Source organism: Lichenostomus cassidix, chromosome 6 (genome assembly GCF_008360975.1).
Source record: "Lichenostomus cassidix isolate B80296 chromosome 6, HeHo_3.0, whole genome shotgun sequence".
Taxonomy (NCBI): domain Eukaryota; kingdom Metazoa; phylum Chordata; class Aves; order Passeriformes; family Meliphagidae; genus Lichenostomus; species Lichenostomus cassidix.
In genome coordinates this window covers 15,272,620-15,290,778 of record NC_139487.1, presented here as the reverse complement: position 1 = coordinate 15,290,778, position 18,159 = coordinate 15,272,620, and the positions used below count along the sequence as shown (strand labels likewise).

The window sequence follows — 18,159 nt, the reverse complement described above, 5'->3', positions numbered from 1 at the left end:
ATCGCCGATGCTCGTTAGAGACCAGCGGTCGCACCGAGAAATTCCCGCGCCGGTGGCCCGGCTGCCCGGAGACACCTACCCCGGGCCGCTACACCCGGCGCCGATGCGCTCTGCTGAGCTCCTTCGTCCGCCCGCCGCCGCCGTCGGCTGGGACGGGCGAGGTAGCGGCCGGACCCGGGAGACGCCGGGCCAGGCCCGTGGGGCGGCCGGAGCGGCCGGTCCCCCGTGTTGGGGCAGCCCGGAGACCCCCTGAGCAGAGCTGCAGCTGTGCCGGCGTATCGGCGGAGGAGCCTCCGCTGTCCCCTGGTTCACCTCGAAAGGCACGGCTTGTATTTCTGCCGGCCTCGGAGGAAGGAGCCGCCGGCAGCAGTCCGTCTCAGCCTCCCGATGCAGGTTCAAGCTCGGGTCACCGAGGGAAAAGGAGGTGAGCGCGGAAAGGAAACACCAAACCCGCCGTGCCCAGCTCCTCTCCCTGAGATCCACTGCCCGCCCTCGCCTGAGGCTCTCCGGCATCCCGTCGGGCTTGCCGCGGTCGGGAAGCGGCGCTCGGCACGGCCGGGCTCCCCGCCCGCAGCCGCGGCGCAGAGGGGCTCCGTGCCGGCGCCGGGCACTGCCGCTGCTCTCCGGGCGGGAGCTGCGGCTCCGGGCAGGGCCAGCGGGCGGGAGCGGGGCTGCGGGAGGGCTGTGCTGGCCGCGGCTGCCGCCGGGTGCCCGCCGCTGGGGAAGGGGCGCCCGGCGCGGATCGAGAGCTCTTTGCCGGCCACGGCTGCTGCGAATACACTTTTTCTTTCTTTATGCTTTTTATTTCTTCCCTCCCCGTTACTTTTGCTTTCTTGTTCCCAGACAAGCTCAATAAACGCTGGAAGTTTTGTGTGTGTATGTCTGTGTAGGGGAGAGGGAGATGTCACTTTTAATTATTATTTTTCTAACAATCAATGCATCACGCAAGACCCGCCCTCCTCCTCTTACGATGCCTTGCTGGAGCGGAGCTGCCCGCCTCCGCAGCCCCTTGCCCAGGAGGGACCCCCTCTTTGAGGGTACTCCCCCGGCCCCGGTAGCCGCTCGGGGTTCGCCGCTGGCCCGGGCGGCTCCGCGGGGCCCGGGCGGTGCTGGCCGGGAGCGGCGGCCGCGCCCTGACCCGGCGCTCTCCCCTTGCCGGGCGCTGACCTGCTTGTGACCTACAACACGGACCGTGACATCTGCGTGAACCCGGCCGGCAACCGCGCCAAGTTCACTGTCTATCAAAATAACGAGATACGGTGGCCTGAGCACCGATAATTGCCACAGGAAGGCTTTATTATCTCCCCAGCTGTGTATTCCCCAGCCATCGGCTTGAAAAGAATCAAATGGTAAAGAGTGAAAGGGATAATTAAAAACATCTTGGAAGGGGGTCAAGAAATTAACAGCCTAATATGAACAAACTTTGATTACAAGTAACAATTATTACACTTCATTTGTAAATGCTCGTGTTTATCTGCAAACAAAATCAGTTTCAAGTCTTTTTTTTTTCGGCTAGATTAATGCTTCATTTTTCAGTGGGCTCGTTAGCGCTCAGGGTAATTTTTAAGTGCGCTGCTGGAGGAGCCCCGACCTTCCTGCACCAAGTGCTGGATGCTGCAGGCCCAGCCCTGCCTGTGGTGGGACCCTGAATCGCCTGCGGTCTCAGCCAGCCAGTAACTCCTGCTAATTAAAGTTAGTCATTGCCACTCGCAGCCACCATCTACTGATTTCACCTCTGATAGGCAAAAAGATTCACCTTTCAGGACAAGGTCAGGAGCGCCAGAGGCTCTGGTTCACTACAGGGTCGACTTGCAAATAGCACTTAACTCAGCCCTGCAGTTCAACCTCTTCCAGATTTGACCTGTCACATTTGGGAGCCAGGTTTCTGCTCGAGGTAGGATGGTGGTTGCTGCACGGCCCTCGGACAGCTAACGCCAGCACATGCCCTGCTGCAGTGCCCCAGCACGGACAGGCAAGGGCGATTGGCCACAGCAAGGTCATCTGTAGTATTGAAGCAAGATGGTGACAGAGTTTCAGGAGACTGGAGAGCTCCCCAGAGCCTTTCCAAAGGGACTTCCAAAAGGACTTCCAAAGGTCTTCGTGACATGTTTTGGCCCTCACAGGTCAAGCTGGTTTATCACACAGAGCACACTACACCACTAGGCATGGAATGCTCTGGAGGGACAAGGAGGGTTATTTTCCCACTGCATTCACACATGATGCATGACAGTGGAGAGTAGAAGTGAAGCTGAAAGTAACTTATAAACACGTTGTTGTGGATCAAGGACCTAGGCCCAGCTCTGTTCTCAGTACACAAACAACACGACTCACTTCATTTTATTTCACATGGGAGAGAAATACCCTGTGGCAGTACTCAAAAGCCACCTAAAAAGGTGCCCTCAGCACCCAAGCTTAGCCTCAGATACCACCCCCTGGATGGACCCATGGAACTTTCCCTGGCAGAGCTGGGCTGACAGAAATGACACAGTCAGTCTGGCTAGCCAGCCAGGTACCACGGGGCCTGTGTCACCTTGCAATGTCCCCTCTGCAATGTGAACAGCATCATCAGGAACAAGGTGCTTTCTACCACAAATCAGACATATTCAGAAATGTCCATTTTCTAAACATTTGCTTCCCAAAGCCCCCTCCCCTGCTTCAGTCCAATCCTGTGGTCAGGCTGTGGCCGGGTAGCATATCCTGTGGGGACCCCAGGGGAGGCTTTATGGCAGACCCTGAGCAGCAGCGTAGTGCTCGAGCACAACATACACAGCTACTAACTACTGAGTGAATGAGAGATATTCTCTCTGTGCCAGCTCTAATGGGAAGTGCATGAATGAGATGAAATATTTACAACAAAAACCACTTTATACCCTATTATTCTAGCTAGAGTTGATGCGGTGGATTGGGCAGCTCTGGCTTGTGTTTTCCTGCAGAGCCCCCCATCTTCCCTCTTTTCACATCTAAAAAGCTACAGTGTGCAGGATATTCATCCTGCCTCTCCTGTAACACACCTACAGGAGATAACCCTGACAGCCTTATCTGGGGGTCCGGCAGTTTTGCACCCCATCCCTGGCAGCTGGGGCTGTATGGGGCAGGGGCTGACTGAGCACCCATGGCATATACACCCTGCCAGCAGCTTCAGTGGGTTTTGCCCCCAGGCTGGGGCTGAGGTTCATCCAAGTGCTCAGGACTGAGACTCTGCAGGACACCCTACTGCAGCACTCTGCACACCCAACTAACCTGTATACCAGGAGGGGAAAAATAGACAGACCTTTAGGGTTTTGTTCTGTGACCCAGTAGCATACCCAGCCTGGGGCAGCAGAGACCTGCTCCCGGCAGCTGTGGAGGGGCATCGGCTCCAGGGCTGAGGGGAGCACCGTACCCCTGGCTCAGGCCTCATGGCCGTGGCTGGGCTGCAAGGGGTGGAAGTAGAGCTGCAGCCCATCATCGACAGGGTGCACAATGGGCACGGTCTGCATGGTGGGGTAGCCAGGGGTGGCCAGCTCCCAGCGGGCAGTGCTGACCAGCTCAATAGCCAGCAGCTTGAGGATGGCCTGTGCCAGCTCCTTCCCGATGCAGCTCCGTGCCCCACCGCCGAAGGGGATGTAGTGGAACCGGCCTGCAGCCTCCGGCCGGCCGGCACCAAAGCGCTCTGGGTCAAAGCTGCTGGGGGGGCTCTGGTAGACAGCAGCTGTCTCATGTGTGTCACGGATGCTGTACATGACGCTCCAGCCTTTGGGGATCTGGTAGCCCTGGGGAGGGGAGAGAAGAGGGAGGAGAGGAGCGTTACATACCTGTGCTACTGGAGGGCAAGCAGAGGGTGCCTGGGGACAGCCCCACCACACTGCCCACCTGCTCTGCAGTTCCTTTCTCCCCAGCCCAAGCGGGACCCACAGAGGTTGCTGCATGACATTTCCCCTTGAGCTACACTGCCAAGCACCACCACCGTGCAGAACACAGGGTGCTTGCACTCAATGGCAGGCAGCAGCTCTCTAGCAGCCTGTCAGAGTGCAAGGCACTTACATCGAGCTCAAAAGTCTGCAGTGCCGTCCTGTAGCCTCCGGAGACTGGGGGCAGCACCCGCAGCACCTCCTTAATCACGCAGTCCAGGTAGCGCAGGCGGCTCAGCTTCTCCAGGCTCATGTCTGAGGTGCAGTGACAGCTTTGCCCTGGTGGTGCCGGGAGCTGGGGGCCAGAGCAGGGGTTGCTCCGGGGGACAGTGGGCTCCAGCAGGGCACCGAGCTGGAGGGAACGTTCCTTCATTGGGGCCGGGGGCTGGCTCTGGTCCTTGTGAACATCTTTGGCCATGGAGTGGAAAAGTGGTTTCTCTCTGTCCCTGCTCTGGATGGTCAGGGTGTCCAGGCAGGGTCCTGCAGGGCAGCACTCACACTGCTGGTACAACTCATGGGACATCAGCTCCTGCCTTATTTTTTCAATCACTGAGGGGTGCTTCAGTAGCAGGAGGATCAGAGAGGTGCTAGCACTAGCCGTGGTGAAAAAAGCAGCAAATATGAGCTCAATTGCTGATTCCTGGGAGAGGAATGAAAATGACAAGTCTGAATAACATTTTTAAGTGATTGTGTTTCAGACTGTTCTCACCTTTTGCAGGTTTTGCCACTGTGCAGAGGACCCTGGCCCCCACTCTGCTCTCCACAGTCCTGCACCCATCCTGGGCTGGCAGGGACCAAAGCATTTCTGTATGAACTGGACACCCCCTTGCCAAGTGACTGATGCAGAAGCACAGCTGGGATGAGTACACATCATCTCCAATCCAGCTCTTCTGAGTTTCCTCACAAGATTTACCAATTTTAAAGCAGCACTTTAACCCGCATTATAGCACATTGAGTGAACCCATTTCAAGCATTATGCTTTTTATCTTCATCTGCCAATTCCCCTTTGTGCTCAGCTTTTACTTTTGTGCCCAGGCCCTGGATATGCGTGTGCTTGTACACAAATTCTAGATGTGCTGGCAGCTAAAATGGGTTGCATTTTATCCATATCCAGTTATGACTGATCTTATCTGGGAGGGGACTCAAGCCAACAGTCAAAAGTATAAAGGCCTCTCTGCTAGAGCAGGTCAGCCTGGGAAGTGCTGTAGCCAGCAGGGAGCACACACCAGGCAAAGGACTTGCTTGCTTTTCAAGCTTTACAGCTGGAAGCACAGCAGTGTTCCCAATAGCCCCACAGCGGAAGTATCCCTAACAACTTAGGAAGTTAATCAGCTCAGATACATGGACCACAGCACAGTCAAATCTGTAATATGTGCCTTGTCCAAGCTCAGGGGTCCCGTCGCAGCCTCCCAGCCTTTGTGGGACTGTCTGCAGGGTCTATATGGCACAGCACATGCCAGGTTGCTGTGTGCTGTTTGTAGCACCCTCTGATCAGTTTTGCAAATGGTTTTCCAAAAGTTAAGGGTTGCCCAGAGCTGGTTCATGGCATGTCACATCTCTGACAGCAAACGTAATGCTCAAACCTACAGCACCATCTGAAGGTGCCAGTGGCTCCATAGCAGAGGGCTGGGAGTGCTGAGGTCAGAGACAAAAGCTAAGGATAAACTGCAGGGAGGAGTACCAGGAGCTGCCCCCCTGGAGAGCTGGGACCTGACTGGTACTACAGAGCACTAATTGCTCCAGCCCGGGGGCAAAGAAGAGCAAAATCCCCCAGGGACACAGAGCAGTTTCCTTTCACATGACTGTGTCTGGACTTTAAATTGTTCTGACACAACCGGTTCTAGAGAGGTGAAGACAAAAACACACAGAACACTTGAAGACTGAAGGTACTTGGATTCAAGTCTGACAAAGTTAAGGATAATGTAACAAGGATGACTCTTTGCTACCATCCCCAGTGCCATATACTGGCTGGACTAAATGCTTTTGCCAAAGTGCAGCTCTCAAGGGCATCTTTCAGCTGAAATAAAACCCCTGGAACAACAGATCCCTGTCAACCCCTATGACACCTCCTGCAGGCATTAGCAGGAATTTTCACATTCACAAGGTAGCAGATCCAGATGAAAAGAAACCTCTCAGTTCCACCACATGCAATTAAACCCCAAGACATTTCAACAGCATGCAAGGAATTTAGGGCAAGCTCTTAGATTTGAAATAACAGCCCTTATGCTCTTTGGATCAACCTCTGACAGTGCTGCTGTAGAGGTTGTGTCACAGCTGCTGTCACACTTTCTCTCCCTGCTTCTACGAGGCCAACAGAACCAGTGACTGGAAGGCAGCATATTCCCAAGCTCCACCAGTACTGACCCTGTGCTACAGCCCAATTCCCTGTCCTGGGAGGCAGAACAGGCAGCATTACATCCAGCCAGTGACAGCATTATTGTGCAGGACGGGGGGTTTTTTTAATCTTCCCAAGGTTTTAAATATTTTCTATTTTTGGCAAGGCAATACCTTTTTAATGACCTTTACATTTCAAGGGTTCTGATGAGTTCATGCCAGCAAGTCACAGTGTATTTAGGAAAATTTCTGGGAAAACTGTCTTTCCAGATCATTTGAACAAAAAGCAGATTAGTAACTAGTGTGTGCCAGAGTCTGGAGGGTCTCTCTAAGACAGATGTATTCACAACTCTGAGACAGCTTTGGACTTCTTATCCAATTACACCAGTTAATGAAATGAGAGCTCTACTACTGTTTTATAAGGGTGGAGAATATTGCCATAATTGCAAGCATAGGCTGTTCAGTTTGAAAGCAATTATGTTAAATAGAGAAATTTTCTAACCATAAAGGTATACAGAACAGCATATGAATATATTATAATTTGAATCAACTGGCTCAAGGTCACTGCCATGTCACTCACTCTGTGTTACATTTAATATCCCCTTATTCCATTTGTGGTGAGAGTCAAGGACATGATGAGAGATTGTGAAATTATTCTTGCATGATATTCATGTGAATACTAGCAGAGATTAATCTTAATCAATCACCTTTTGAATCTGTCAATTATTTTTTAAAATTACATTATAATAAAACTGTTAGAATAAATAATATAATAAATAATTATAATTAAATTTATTTAGGAATGTATGCTGGTTCTAATTATATCTAATAGGTGCTCAAAGTTTTTCAAATATTTTAGGTTTAGAGATTGCAGTTTACAAAATATTTATAAATCATTAGTCTTTGGATAGCTTTCCCAAAATACTTAAATAGTAAAAACTACCTTTAAACTATGTTCAAATACTTTTAAACCATATTCAGCTGCTGTACCCGTGCAAAACTGCTTCAAAACTTGTTATATAAATGCAATGTCATCTATCATTCACTGATACTACGTGACCTGGAACTATGAATGATGCAGTACTAATGACAATTTTTTCCCAAGATCTTTGGCAAAATGCTCTTCACATTCACTTGGTGATTTTGGCTCAGTAAGGACTACTGGGTTCATCCTTAAGTCACAGTCATACATCATATTCCATCATAGCAATCCACAAGCTACATGATCAGATTAATGTGGAGGTGATAGGGAATGACCCAGAATCCATCATTCCATCCCTGGACCCATCCTGATATATCATCTCAGAGATTTCTGGGTTCACTCACAGCCCTGAGAAGTCCAGTGACATTATCTGCACCCTGCCCTGTGCCGGGTGCTGGGCTGTGCTTGAGGAGCACACAAGCAGCTCTATTTCCAAGAAAGCGTCCTGGAGGTTACTGACTGCACAGATGTGCAGAGCCTTAGCGCAGCCACACTACCCTACAAGCAGCCCACAGCAGGCTGGAGGCTGGTGGCCACGAAGAGGAAAGGTAGAAGGGGCATTATTCCCTTTTAAAAGGGAATCTTTTTTCTAATGCAAAGAGACACAAGACTACAAGAGCGTGAGTGTGCCAAGTCCAGGCTCCCTCATTTTGTGCAGGAGCTGGTGTTCTCACTGCTGGTAAGAGGAGGGCAGGGGCCAGCAGCTGGTGGTGAGTCCCCACTCAAGCCTCCTCCTGTCTCTCAAACAGCCACTGAGTTGGGAGGGGCACTGCAAGGTAGAGCAAGCTAGAAGTCCTTACCTTTAGCTCCTGCATGGTGAATTCTTTGCCATGCTCCTTGGCACTGTTCATGATGAAATCCAGAGCATCACTGTGGTCTTCTGGGTTATTTCTCTGCAGTTTTTCCTGTATAGCCTTCTCCATAAACTTATGTAGCATGTCCCGTGCTTTGATTCCCTGCGAGAGGCAAAGACAGCTCAGGAGAACCTTAGGAACTGTCCCTCTCTCTAGAGAGACCAGGGCAACCCAAGTGTAGCAATCCTTAATCCCAGGACCTGTAACAGCAAGAACTGTTTAATCTGTTGCCCAGCCCCAGAGCCTTGCAAGAGGCAGCAGTTTGGGGTGAAATGCTGCACATTCTGTTGCCTTCCTGTTGTGAATCAAATGCAACAAGTCCCACGAAACTCTGGGAGGAAAAGACAGCAGTAAACCCATGCTATCAAAGTTCAGAGGCACCTGCACTGAGCAAACCCACAGTTGTGTCAGGTCCAAAAGAAGCTTGTCCCAAGGGACAAGAAATGGTAACTTAATAAAACTGAGTCCAGACAGCAAGGCACAAATGGTTTTACAAGGGTATAGGGGATAAAGACACATTAATCACAGCCAGCTCATCTTCGGTTGTGTTGCACTCCAATGCAGCAAAACATTCACCTAAGATCTCAGCAAGTCAAGTGCTCAGCAATCTCTTTGCAGTGTGACAGATGCAGTCACACAGCGCATGACTCTCTATAAAAATATGTCCTGCAAAAGCCAGAAGGACAGGAGATTTGAAATTAAAAATGGCTATGACCAGATGTTGGGAAGAAGATACAAAGGCTTAGATTTGAGGCAGGAAGGATTGGACAAAGTAAACAGGGCAGGGAGTGAGCAGAAAGACAAGGGGACCTACACGCAAGTTGAAGACATTGGTCTGGGACCAGACAGGCTGTGGCTGACCTGTGAGAGGGATAGGGCAGGAGGGGTGAAAGCTCACACTGGTAACAACCTGCTAAGGGAAACTGGGCAGGAAAAACAAGAGCTTTGATGAAGAGTAGCAGGGAGGCTGGGGGAGAGCTGGGACTGGCTGGGTAAGGTGATCAAGTGGGGCAGAGCTTACAGTGGAAATAAGAGATGAGGGAAGACCTGGCTTAAGAGGACAGGAGACTTCAGCTGTGGTAAGGGTGGAGAACCCAAAGCCAGAGGAAGGAGGAATGTGAGTAGAGGAATGGTACACAGGACCTCTACCTAAAACAGGAGTGGAGAGAGGCAGGCAAAGAGGAAGCAGGGAAGGAAATGCAGGTTGAAAGAGGCAGAGGAGACTGTCCCGGGTTGTCTCTGTGCTGATGGACTACAAGGGACCAAGGACCATAAGAGGGTCTTAAGTCCTCAGCCTGCCTGAGTCACACAGGGGGTGCTAACCCAAGGTGTGCTCTGCCCACCTGTGTTTGTGCTTATGCCCACAGACTCCTCTGCCATGGGCTGACATGAGTCCAGGTGGGAGGAGATGGGACAGGCCCAGACATGGTGGACTCACCAGAGGCGACATATGGGATGAGGGAGAAGAGGAGCCCTGTGCTGTACAATGAGCTGGAGTCAGTGCCCAGAGGTGCTGCAAGCCAACCAGGAGCAGGTGAGAAGTGCAGAGAGAAGGGGAAATGGCTGGGCTAAGAAAGACACCAAGCCCTCAGACCGAGAATGTTGTGTTGCAGATATCCTGGCCCATCAGAAGTGCCCCTTGGTGGGCCTAGGGACAGGGGATCTGTGCTGCCAGGGCCCAGGCCCTGCCCCTGGGCAGAGGGAGCAGTGCAGGCAGCAGTACCTTGCGCAACCCACTGAAGGGTATGTTGAGGGGCAGGGAGAAGAGGTTCTCCACCAGTTGTTCAAAAGTTTTGGCCAGCTCCTTGAACTGCTTTTCCTCCAGGCGGAGCCCCAGCAGAATCCGAGCTGCAATGCGGAAAGTTAAGGTTTTAGCGGAGGAATAAACTGCGATGGAGCCTGGCTCCATGCACCAGCCCCGCAGCTCCCAGCTCACAACCTTCTGGATCCGCGGCAGGTAGCTCTCCAGGGCAGCGCGGCTGAAGACTCTGGCCAGGATCTACGAGGAGAAGGGGGGAAGAAAGGCAGGTAGTTAAAGCAGGGGGAGCACACATGCCACCGAGGCCCAGGCCTGGGCAGGAGGTGCCATCTGGGCTGTGCACCCCGTCGGGGTGGCCACGAGGCTCACCTTGCGGCGCTGGCGGTGCAGGTCACCGATGGAACTGAGCAGAGTATGGGAGCCCAGGATGATATGAGTGCTTTGGGGCCACTGTGTGCTGACCAGAGTGTGCTCGCCCAGCAGGATCTTGCGGATGTTCTCAGCGCCTGTCACCCGCACCACCGGCCGGCCCAGGAGGTGGGTCTTGAAGACGTTTCCGTACCTCTCCCGCCGAGAGCTGTGGAAGCGGGAGCCCTGGGGACGAGCTGCGGGTCAGCCCGTGGCTCCCGCCAGCCCCTTCCCACCCCGCCCCGTCCCCCAGCGCCTTACCTGGAGCAGCCAGTGCAGAGTCTCCCCGAAGAAGGGCCAGCCCATGGAGCCCTTGGGCAGGGGCAGGGCGCTGGCGCGGTCCCGGCTGAGGCTCCAGCGCAGCGCCCACAGGTGCCGGCACAGGGTGACCAGCAGAGCCGGGACTAGCAGCGCCAGCGCCGCCGCTTCGGGCCATGAGAGCCCGGCCGGCATCTCCTCCGGCGGCGGGGACGGGGCGGGCGGCGGCGGCTGTCAGGCACGGGCGCCCGGCGCCCCGCGGCTCGGCTAGGGGCGCTGCGCGGCGGGCCCTGGTGTCTGCTGCCGCCCGGCCCCGCTCGCCTCCTGCTGCCGGTTCGCCCCTCGGCCACATTTATATAGATATTGGCCACTTACGCCCGATCCACCTTCGGAGATGACGTATCCGCTGCATATTTAAGCAGCGCGGCCAAGTGCGGTGATTGGCGCGGGAGGGCCGGGCGCAGCGGCCGAGGGGCTCGGGGCCGCGGTGGGGCAGCCCCCCGGGGCTGAGGGCACGGCGTCCCGCTCCCGCCCGGCCCCTCGGAGCGCCCCAGCCGAGGCGGGACGGCCGCCCCGGGAGCGGGGTACCCCCTCCGCCCCGCCGGGAGCTGCCGGCGCCCCCTCGGGCAGCCTGCCCGGGTAGCGAGCCCCGTCCCGGGGTCCCCCGAGCAGGGAGCGCCCCAGCCCCGCTCCGCACTGCGGCGGCAGTCGGGGCGATCCTGCGGTGCTCCCGGCCCGCACCCCGCCGTCGGGGCCGCGCGGACTGCCGGCCACCTTCCCCGCCGGTAAAGCCCCGATGAGTCGGGACCTGCACAGGTCCCGCGAAACCGGCTCCGAGGTGCGTTCCGGTGTTGGAAATTAAACAGGAATGAATGGGGGTGAGGTTTATATTACTGTATTTAGACCGTCAATAACTTAAAAATACAGCGAAAATGTACATTATTTTTACACGTTCCATTTGGTTTGTATTTGTTAGACATTCTCTTAGTGTCTAAAATAGCCAGGAGGGGACAGTGCAAAGAGACCGGTAGTGGGACAAAATGCTGATCGCTGGGATGGGGCTGGCAGGAGAAAGCGCAAACTAACAGATGCAGCACGAAACCAACAGCGGCAAACCTATTCCCTACTGCAACCTGGGATAAAGACCCCGAGATCTTACAAAAGTACAGTTAGAAATAGTAACCCTGAGGAACAAAACCAAAACGAAACAAAATGTCACATTATAAAGAACGCAAATTGTTATTTACATTCACAACCTCAAGATTAAACCCTTTTGGAGAACAAAGCCTATAAGTCCTAATGCTAAATAGATATCAAGTCTAGTTCTCAGGTAGTTTTCAAAGGTACTAAAAATCAGAAGACTTTCTCATACCTTCAGACTACAAAACCTGGTATACAAAATTATGTCCAATCACTTTAAGGCTAATATACATTTAATGCAGGAAAACAATAGGCGGCATCTGAAACGCAAGTATCTCAATGCTTAAAAACATTAAATTAGGATTCAACCAGAAAACAGCAACTAAGGGATCATTTCTCAAATAATTCCTACTCTGAGCAAAATTTTGGACACCATATCTGCAGATATTTAAATAACGTATTTACAGTTCAGCTGTTCCATGTACAATACGATTGTGCTGGTTTTTATTGTACAATCTCATTTTTCACCATTTGTTTACAATATACAAAATAGTATTCGATCCATTAAAAATACATACAAAGAATTGTTCGTTGAAGACTCCATGTACAATCCATCTACTGCATTTCTCCTTTTCTCGGTCAAACAAAAGTCCTAACTGGTATCACTATTTACTTAGTAGAAATAGTGGCTAAGAAACACACCTCTTGATGTGATGAGATACTGTCGACTTAAGAGGCCTATGTGTGCTGGGACATACCATTCACTAAACTCCTAAGTTGCTTTACTACAGTCTCTATTAGCTTCTGCTTGTCACGGTCATTCTTCCTGAACTGAGCAAAAATGTTGTTCTTTTTGCTGGAGTCTTTCATTCTAGAGAAATAAAAAAGCAAATTACAAACACATTAGAAACATAATTTGAAAAGGAAAAAATCTGACCATTTAAATTAGTTTAGTACTGTTCCTCTTTTGATCTTTCTGCTAATAAGAACTGAAAGATTACAAAACCTGTTCACTATGTGTTCTTAAACTTCTGCAATGCAGAACTGGTTTTAACAAATCTTACTGCACAAATAACCTGTAAGTATTAAGCAAATACCCCTTCAGCAGGACCCCTGACCCTCCCAATTGCCTTAGAAGAGAAGCAAGTCAGAAAACCCGTTAGTATCTTCTGCTTCCGTGGTAAATCCAGACTCGGCGAATGGGTGAGTTTTGTTCACCGTCAATAACAGGCATCTATATCGCTGATTTCCCATACAAACGGATTTAAAAATGAAATTCAGGAAATTAAGTAAGTTAAAGGAACAATATTTTGTAACAATATAGGCGATACATACCCTCTGTGAACTCTGCAAAAGACATTTTCATCGCAGGCGGGACAGGAGAGAAAACAGTGTTAGAAAGCATCTTTAAACCGCAACGTGTTTTGATGCGGTTTTTACAAGCAGGTTGGTACTGGGCTGCCGGTAACGCGCCCTGCTCACCCTGCCCTCCCAGCCCGCCCGCCAGGCCAGCCGAAACGCTCGCACCGGCTTCACCACGGGCAAAGCCCAGCGTTTCCCTTCCCCAGAGCGGCAATTCGAGCAGCCGCTGGCTGCTCCCGCGGCCCCGCCGCCGCCCCGCGCGGCTCTCGGCACCGGGACACCGTCAGGCTGCCGCCGGGCTCCGGGCCGCCGCCGCTCCTGCCAGGGCGGCTCCGGCTCCGGCTCCAGCTCCAGCTCCGGCCCCGCTCTGCATCCCCGCACCGGCAGCTCCGGCCGCGGCCCCCGCACTTACTTCTCCAGGAGCGTGAGGGCCGTGCTGGGGTTGACCCGCAGGTACTTGGAGGTGGCCTGCCCGTAGTCAGCCAGGTAGGTGGACCAGTCCCACACCATGAAGAGGTCCAGGAGCTGCGGGGGGGAGAGGCGGGTGAGGGAGCGCGGGGCGGCTCTGCGGAGAGAGGCCGGGAGCAGCCCCTCGCCGAGCCCAGCCGACACCCCTTCCTTCACCTGCCCATTTTTCTTTAACGTCTCTCACCTCCCTCTGTGTGCAGGGAGGGAGCTGTGCAGGTTCGGCCCCAGGAGGGGATTCTAATGGCTTCACGCTTTGGTGTTAGGGAACTTGCTTTACCGTGGGGAGCAAGACAGGGATGCTCATGTCTGCTGCTTCTCACAGTAATTTAAACCAGAGGTTCATATAGTCTCAACTAAGTGAATTAAACACCTCCTGCTGCACTCTCCATTGTGACTGATCCCTGAAACTCAGAGCCAAACCCCGGGCACACTTCCGGCCCAAACAAACCCAAACACTTCAATGGAGGAACAAAAAGCCTCCAAGCACAGTCCTACGTCTGACTGCAGTTTCAAATCAGGCCTTCGACTCATGATCTCAGAGCTCCTGTTCAACAAAACAGCCTGCTTTTACAATCAGACGCAATGCCGAACCTCCAGCAGCCAGCACCCTCACAGCCCTCAAAGCCTAATTCCCCCTCCAGCATCACAGGGTGCAGGCCAGGCACCGCTGGGCACCCTGCCCAGGCTGCCAGGGGCCAGGGCACAGGCAGCCCCGCTCGGGGATGCCTTTCCCACGGCTACCTGCAGCCCGGCGGGCCCCACTGCCATTGACGTCAATGGCGGGGCGCCCCAGCTTCCCCCTGCGTCTGGTGCCTGGCCTTGTCCTGCTGCTGAGGGCTAACAAGGGCTTGTTCTCAGGCTGTCCTGTGTTAGCCAAACCTACTGTTGAAATAAGCGTTGGGAACCATTAACAACACTTTGCCCCAGAGCACAGTGCCCGTAGCTGCTCCGCTGAGCTGGGTCCTCGGTGTAACCTAGAGCCCTGCTTGCCTGGAGACCTGATGATCAGTAATGCTGGAAAGGTGGGCTGGAATAGGATTTCGTGTGACAAAACCACTTACAGAAATGTAACAGACTACTGCAAGTCACACCATTTTTCAAGAAAGAACCCTGTTAACTTCAAACATTTGCTTCTGCTAAGCCAGACCAGAGCTGTTATGCCTGGGGCACAACAGAAGCAGCCCCTGCTCCCACAAGGCAGAGCTGCAGCAGGCACCTGCTCCTCTGATTTCTCAGGCTACACCAAGAGGAGGACTGCACCTCAGAGAACCTTGCCTTACTCAAACTTCTCAGCCTGATAAACTGTCAGAGGTGTCCAGTAATGCTCATACTCAAAATCGTAACACAAACTTACTTACAGAATAAAAACATACACCCAGTTTTCACAACTTCAAATTTCTATGCCTCTTTTTTTGCAAATTTCCAAACCCCCTTCTTATGTTACTTTCAAATAAAGTGTCTAATTTAAATATATAATTTTCTAATTAATTACTCCTTCCTTATTTGTAGTGTAGTCTTTTAGGACTAGGTAGCAACATTTCCTCACATTATAATGGACCTCTGACATACCTACTGCTCTGTCATCCCAAAGACCTCCAGGGACCCTTACAAACCTCAGTGACACCTACATTTTAAATTTAACTATCTCATGGGGGTGAAAGGATCTAAAACCCAGTGAGGCTATTTCATTCTCTGCTGACTAGATATCCATGATAACCACCAAAGTCAAATTCAAACAGTTCTTTCCCACAAAGCCCTTTCTCAAGATGGATACCACCAATTTTACTGAGCTGTAGAGAACATGTCTTTAGTCACTATGCAAACAGACTTGGGAAGGCTTGATAATTAGTATCATTTGTGATATCATATCTGATATCATTATCAGAAATTAGTATCATTTATGAACCCACAGCCTCAGCTGCGGCTGCATATTACTCATCACTTGTTATTACCTGTGTTATGTCACAGTTAGTAGTGCCCAGTCCTCACAGAGGTATTTTAAAACACAACCAAAAGAGTGAAAAGATAGGACAGGCAGATGCACAAGACAAGCTGTGAGGATAAAGCTGACAGGAACTCAAGCTACATAATCTGATCATTAATAACTTACTGCTACTTACAGTGCTACTTGTCATGGACTCCACATAGGACATGGTCCTTAAGGATGGACCAATGTTCCTGCAGTTGAGTTCAGTGAGTCAGAGATGAAAAATTTCATTTCTTATCTCTATTGTAACACTGAAATTGAGGATTCTGGGTAAATTATAAACAACCCTGAAGCTCACATGAGTGAAAGGCATCTAGAGGTATCCCGTTAGCAACATGCGGCCCAAAGCTATCGCTGACTGACACAATTACTCTGCTGACAAGTTCAAAGAAACTTCCCTGACAACACTGCATGAGTAAGTTACACATGATGCTTTCAATGGTTGACTCAACTGATTGTGCCAAGACTCTGGGAAATCTCAGTGATCGTGACAGCTGGAAAATTACACTTCATTTGTCACCTGGCCAAACACAAGTAGGCATGTAGGGCTCCAAGACCACGAAGTAAAAAAATGTCACACAAGACAGTCCTGGCTCTAAAGAATGAACACCCCAAAAGACACTATTGGAAAGGGAGACGTACCCAGATCTTCTTCCCTGCTCCATGCTTGGTCGAAGAGCTGTACACAACCAACCTCATGCTCATAAATCTCTAAAGTTCAAGCAGCTGTCATGACATGTGGCAGGTAGCTCAAAGGCCCAGACATGCAATCAAATGACACATGCCAATCAGTCACAGTCCCCTTCTCTCCTGTGCATCTGTTTAGGGGCTGCAGTGTGACAATCATGCCCTGGCTCTGGTGTAAGTGTGGCAGGGAGCTGCAGACACTGCTGGAGAGCAGACTGCTGCTGTGCACAATTATGCATTGTGCATTTTGTCCCCCTCACAGCTGCAGTTCTGCACCGTGGCATACTGCTGTATGCAGTGGGCTTTGACAGCATGTACTGCACGCTGTGGGTGGGCAGAAGCTGCCTGGTGTGCAGCTCTTGGGATCTGTGTCCTGGCCATTCCTATCACCTGCCTCTGCCCTGGCCCCTGGGCTCAGCAGATGCACAGCCCATGCAGGCACTTTGTGAGGGGAGCAGGTTGGCAAGCAGCCAGCGGCAGAGTCCAGCAGAAATGACTCACCGGCCCCAGGACCACCACATGTGTGGTGGGAAATAACTTCAATCCACTCATGCAAAGCTTACTTGAGCACAACACAACACCAAATTCACCTTTGCTCCTGCAGTAACAATGCAGAGGTGTTGACTCACCAATCTGTGTCAATTTCTGCTGCTCTGTTCCTTTCTGATTTACACCATCTTTTGCTACACAAATGTGTGCCCTATTTAAATTAAGCATTTTAATTCCTCTCCCTGATATAGAAAAAGTGGGACTGCCTTGACGACAGGCATATGATGTACATGAAGCACATGAGAATTTGCCGGTTCTGTGACAGTAGTTTTTACTGCACCACCTAGGATCAAAAATTATTAAAGGCCAAGTTAAACTAACATTTCCTTACTACTATTTTATCTGTTAAAGCTTTCACTATTACTGAGACTGAAATAATAATAACTGAAAATCAGATGAATTGTCTAGCAAGGTATGGTCAACACTGCTATACACAGTCAAAAGTTAAACATGGGCAAAGAGTAGGTCCTGGCAATAAGTATTCTCCAGCCTCAAAAACCAGTCAAAGGCCACACAGTGTTTCACATCATACTGGTACTATTGGCTGTGACCCCTTCAAAGTTAGCTTTCCTTGAAATTACAATAGGAAAAATGTTTATTTTGCACATGCATCTTTCCAAAGTCAACATGTATGGAAAAAACTTCAGACAGAAAGGCAGTCTCCCTCACGACACTGAGAGTCTGGAGGCAGTGCAGTCCATTTGGGCTATTAGAAAGCTACTCAGCCCCACCTAAGGAGCCACCCAAGGGTGTTCAGTCAGAACCAGATAATCATGCAGCCAAAACACTGTAAAGCACCAAATAAACTAAATATACTCTGCTACCCAAGAACAGTGGCACTGCAGTGCTCTTTATCCCATAACAACCATGAAAAATAAGCTCAGACAGGCAATACTACAGCCCAGTATTTTAGAATGAAGCAGAATATGCTTCCCTATGAGCAAGGAGCAATTATTCCCTTCTGACTAGTAACAATTTGCAGAGAAGTGTGTGCGTGAGTCATTATGAAAAAAAAAAATAAACACGGAAAAGAAAAAGAAAACAAACTTTAGCCTTTACAGTACACCACATAGAACATCCAACACTTACTTATATTTACAAGATATGGTATACACTTCTGCCTTATGTAGAGGATTCTGCCTCTTCTAAAGGTGTGATAGGGGAATCTTTATCCAACATCTTGGAACCATCAGGGCTGATGATCAGAGAGCAGCATGTTTCTCTTACTGTACGTGCAACAGCGTTGCCTTCCCAAACCATTACATTATTAGTCACATATATACTTCTGACATTATAGGTAACTTAAGCCTCTGGTTGCTGTTATGCACTTTTATTTTGAATTATGCCCTACAGTGCTTTGATTTTGTAAATTTCCCTTCATGGGCAGGTATTTTCTAAACGCCTTTTATGTCTAACATTAGGTCTCTCTGTAGAAAGAAATACAAGTTGAAAAAGAAAAGGTGTTTATATGTACTTATGTA

The 18,159-nt window shown here is 50.9% G+C and overlaps 2 protein-coding genes across 11 annotated transcripts in view; both read right to left on the bottom strand.

Moving 5' to 3' along the window:
- Positions 1-1,260: 1,260 nt before the first annotated feature.
- Positions 1,261-11,273, bottom strand: CYP26C1 (cytochrome P450 family 26 subfamily C member 1). Of its 3 annotated transcripts, none has more exons than XM_085065209.1 (6): positions 10,489-11,273; positions 10,189-10,413; positions 9,784-10,059; positions 8,007-8,162; positions 4,024-4,530; positions 1,261-3,752 (listed from the first exon to the last, which is right to left on the bottom strand). In XM_085065209.1, the coding sequence occupies exons 1-6, from the start codon at positions 10,678-10,680 to the stop codon at positions 3,390-3,392; spliced, it is 1,719 nt and encodes a 572-aa protein (XP_084921335.1). In that variant the 5' UTR covers positions 10,681-11,273; the 3' UTR covers positions 1,261-3,389. The 3 variants fall into 3 exon arrangements, with proteins under 3 accessions (XP_084921335.1, XP_084921337.1, XP_084921338.1); XM_085065211.1 differs by having other exon boundaries at positions 10,000-10,059; XM_085065212.1 differs by lacking the exon at positions 9,784-10,059.
- Positions 11,274-11,364: 91 nt separating this feature from the next.
- Positions 11,365-18,159, bottom strand: part of EXOC6 (exocyst complex component 6) — an 88,427-nt gene continuing 81,632 nt past the window's right edge. For 4 of the 8 annotated variants that reach the window (XM_085065200.1, XM_085065202.1, XM_085065203.1 and 1 more), the window contains 3 exons: positions 13,400-13,512; positions 12,961-12,972; positions 11,365-12,496 (listed from right to left, as the gene is read on the bottom strand). In XM_085065200.1, the coding sequence (XP_084921326.1) occupies positions 12,364-12,496; positions 12,961-12,972; positions 13,400-13,512 (258 nt within the window). In that variant the 3' untranslated portion in view covers positions 11,365-12,363. The remainder of the gene's footprint in view (positions 12,497-12,960; positions 12,973-13,399; positions 13,513-18,159) is intronic. The other 4 variants (XM_085065201.1, XM_085065204.1, XM_085065208.1 and 1 more) reach the window with 1 other exon arrangement.

Excerpts from the sequence above, each read along its gene's own strand:
- CYP26C1 (XM_085065209.1), bottom strand. The coding sequence starts at position 10,680 with ATGCCGGCCGGGCTCTCATGGCCCGAAGCGGCGGCGCTGGCGCTGCTA. Across the intron at positions 10,060-10,188 it reads TGCACCGCCAGCGCCGCAAG|ATCCTGGCCAGAGTCTTCAG; the intron begins GTGAGCCTCGTG and ends TTCTCCTCGTAG. Across the intron at positions 3,753-4,023 it reads TGCAGACTTTTGAGCTCGAT|GGCTACCAGATCCCCAAAGG; the intron begins GTAAGTGCCTTG and ends TCCCCTCCCCAG.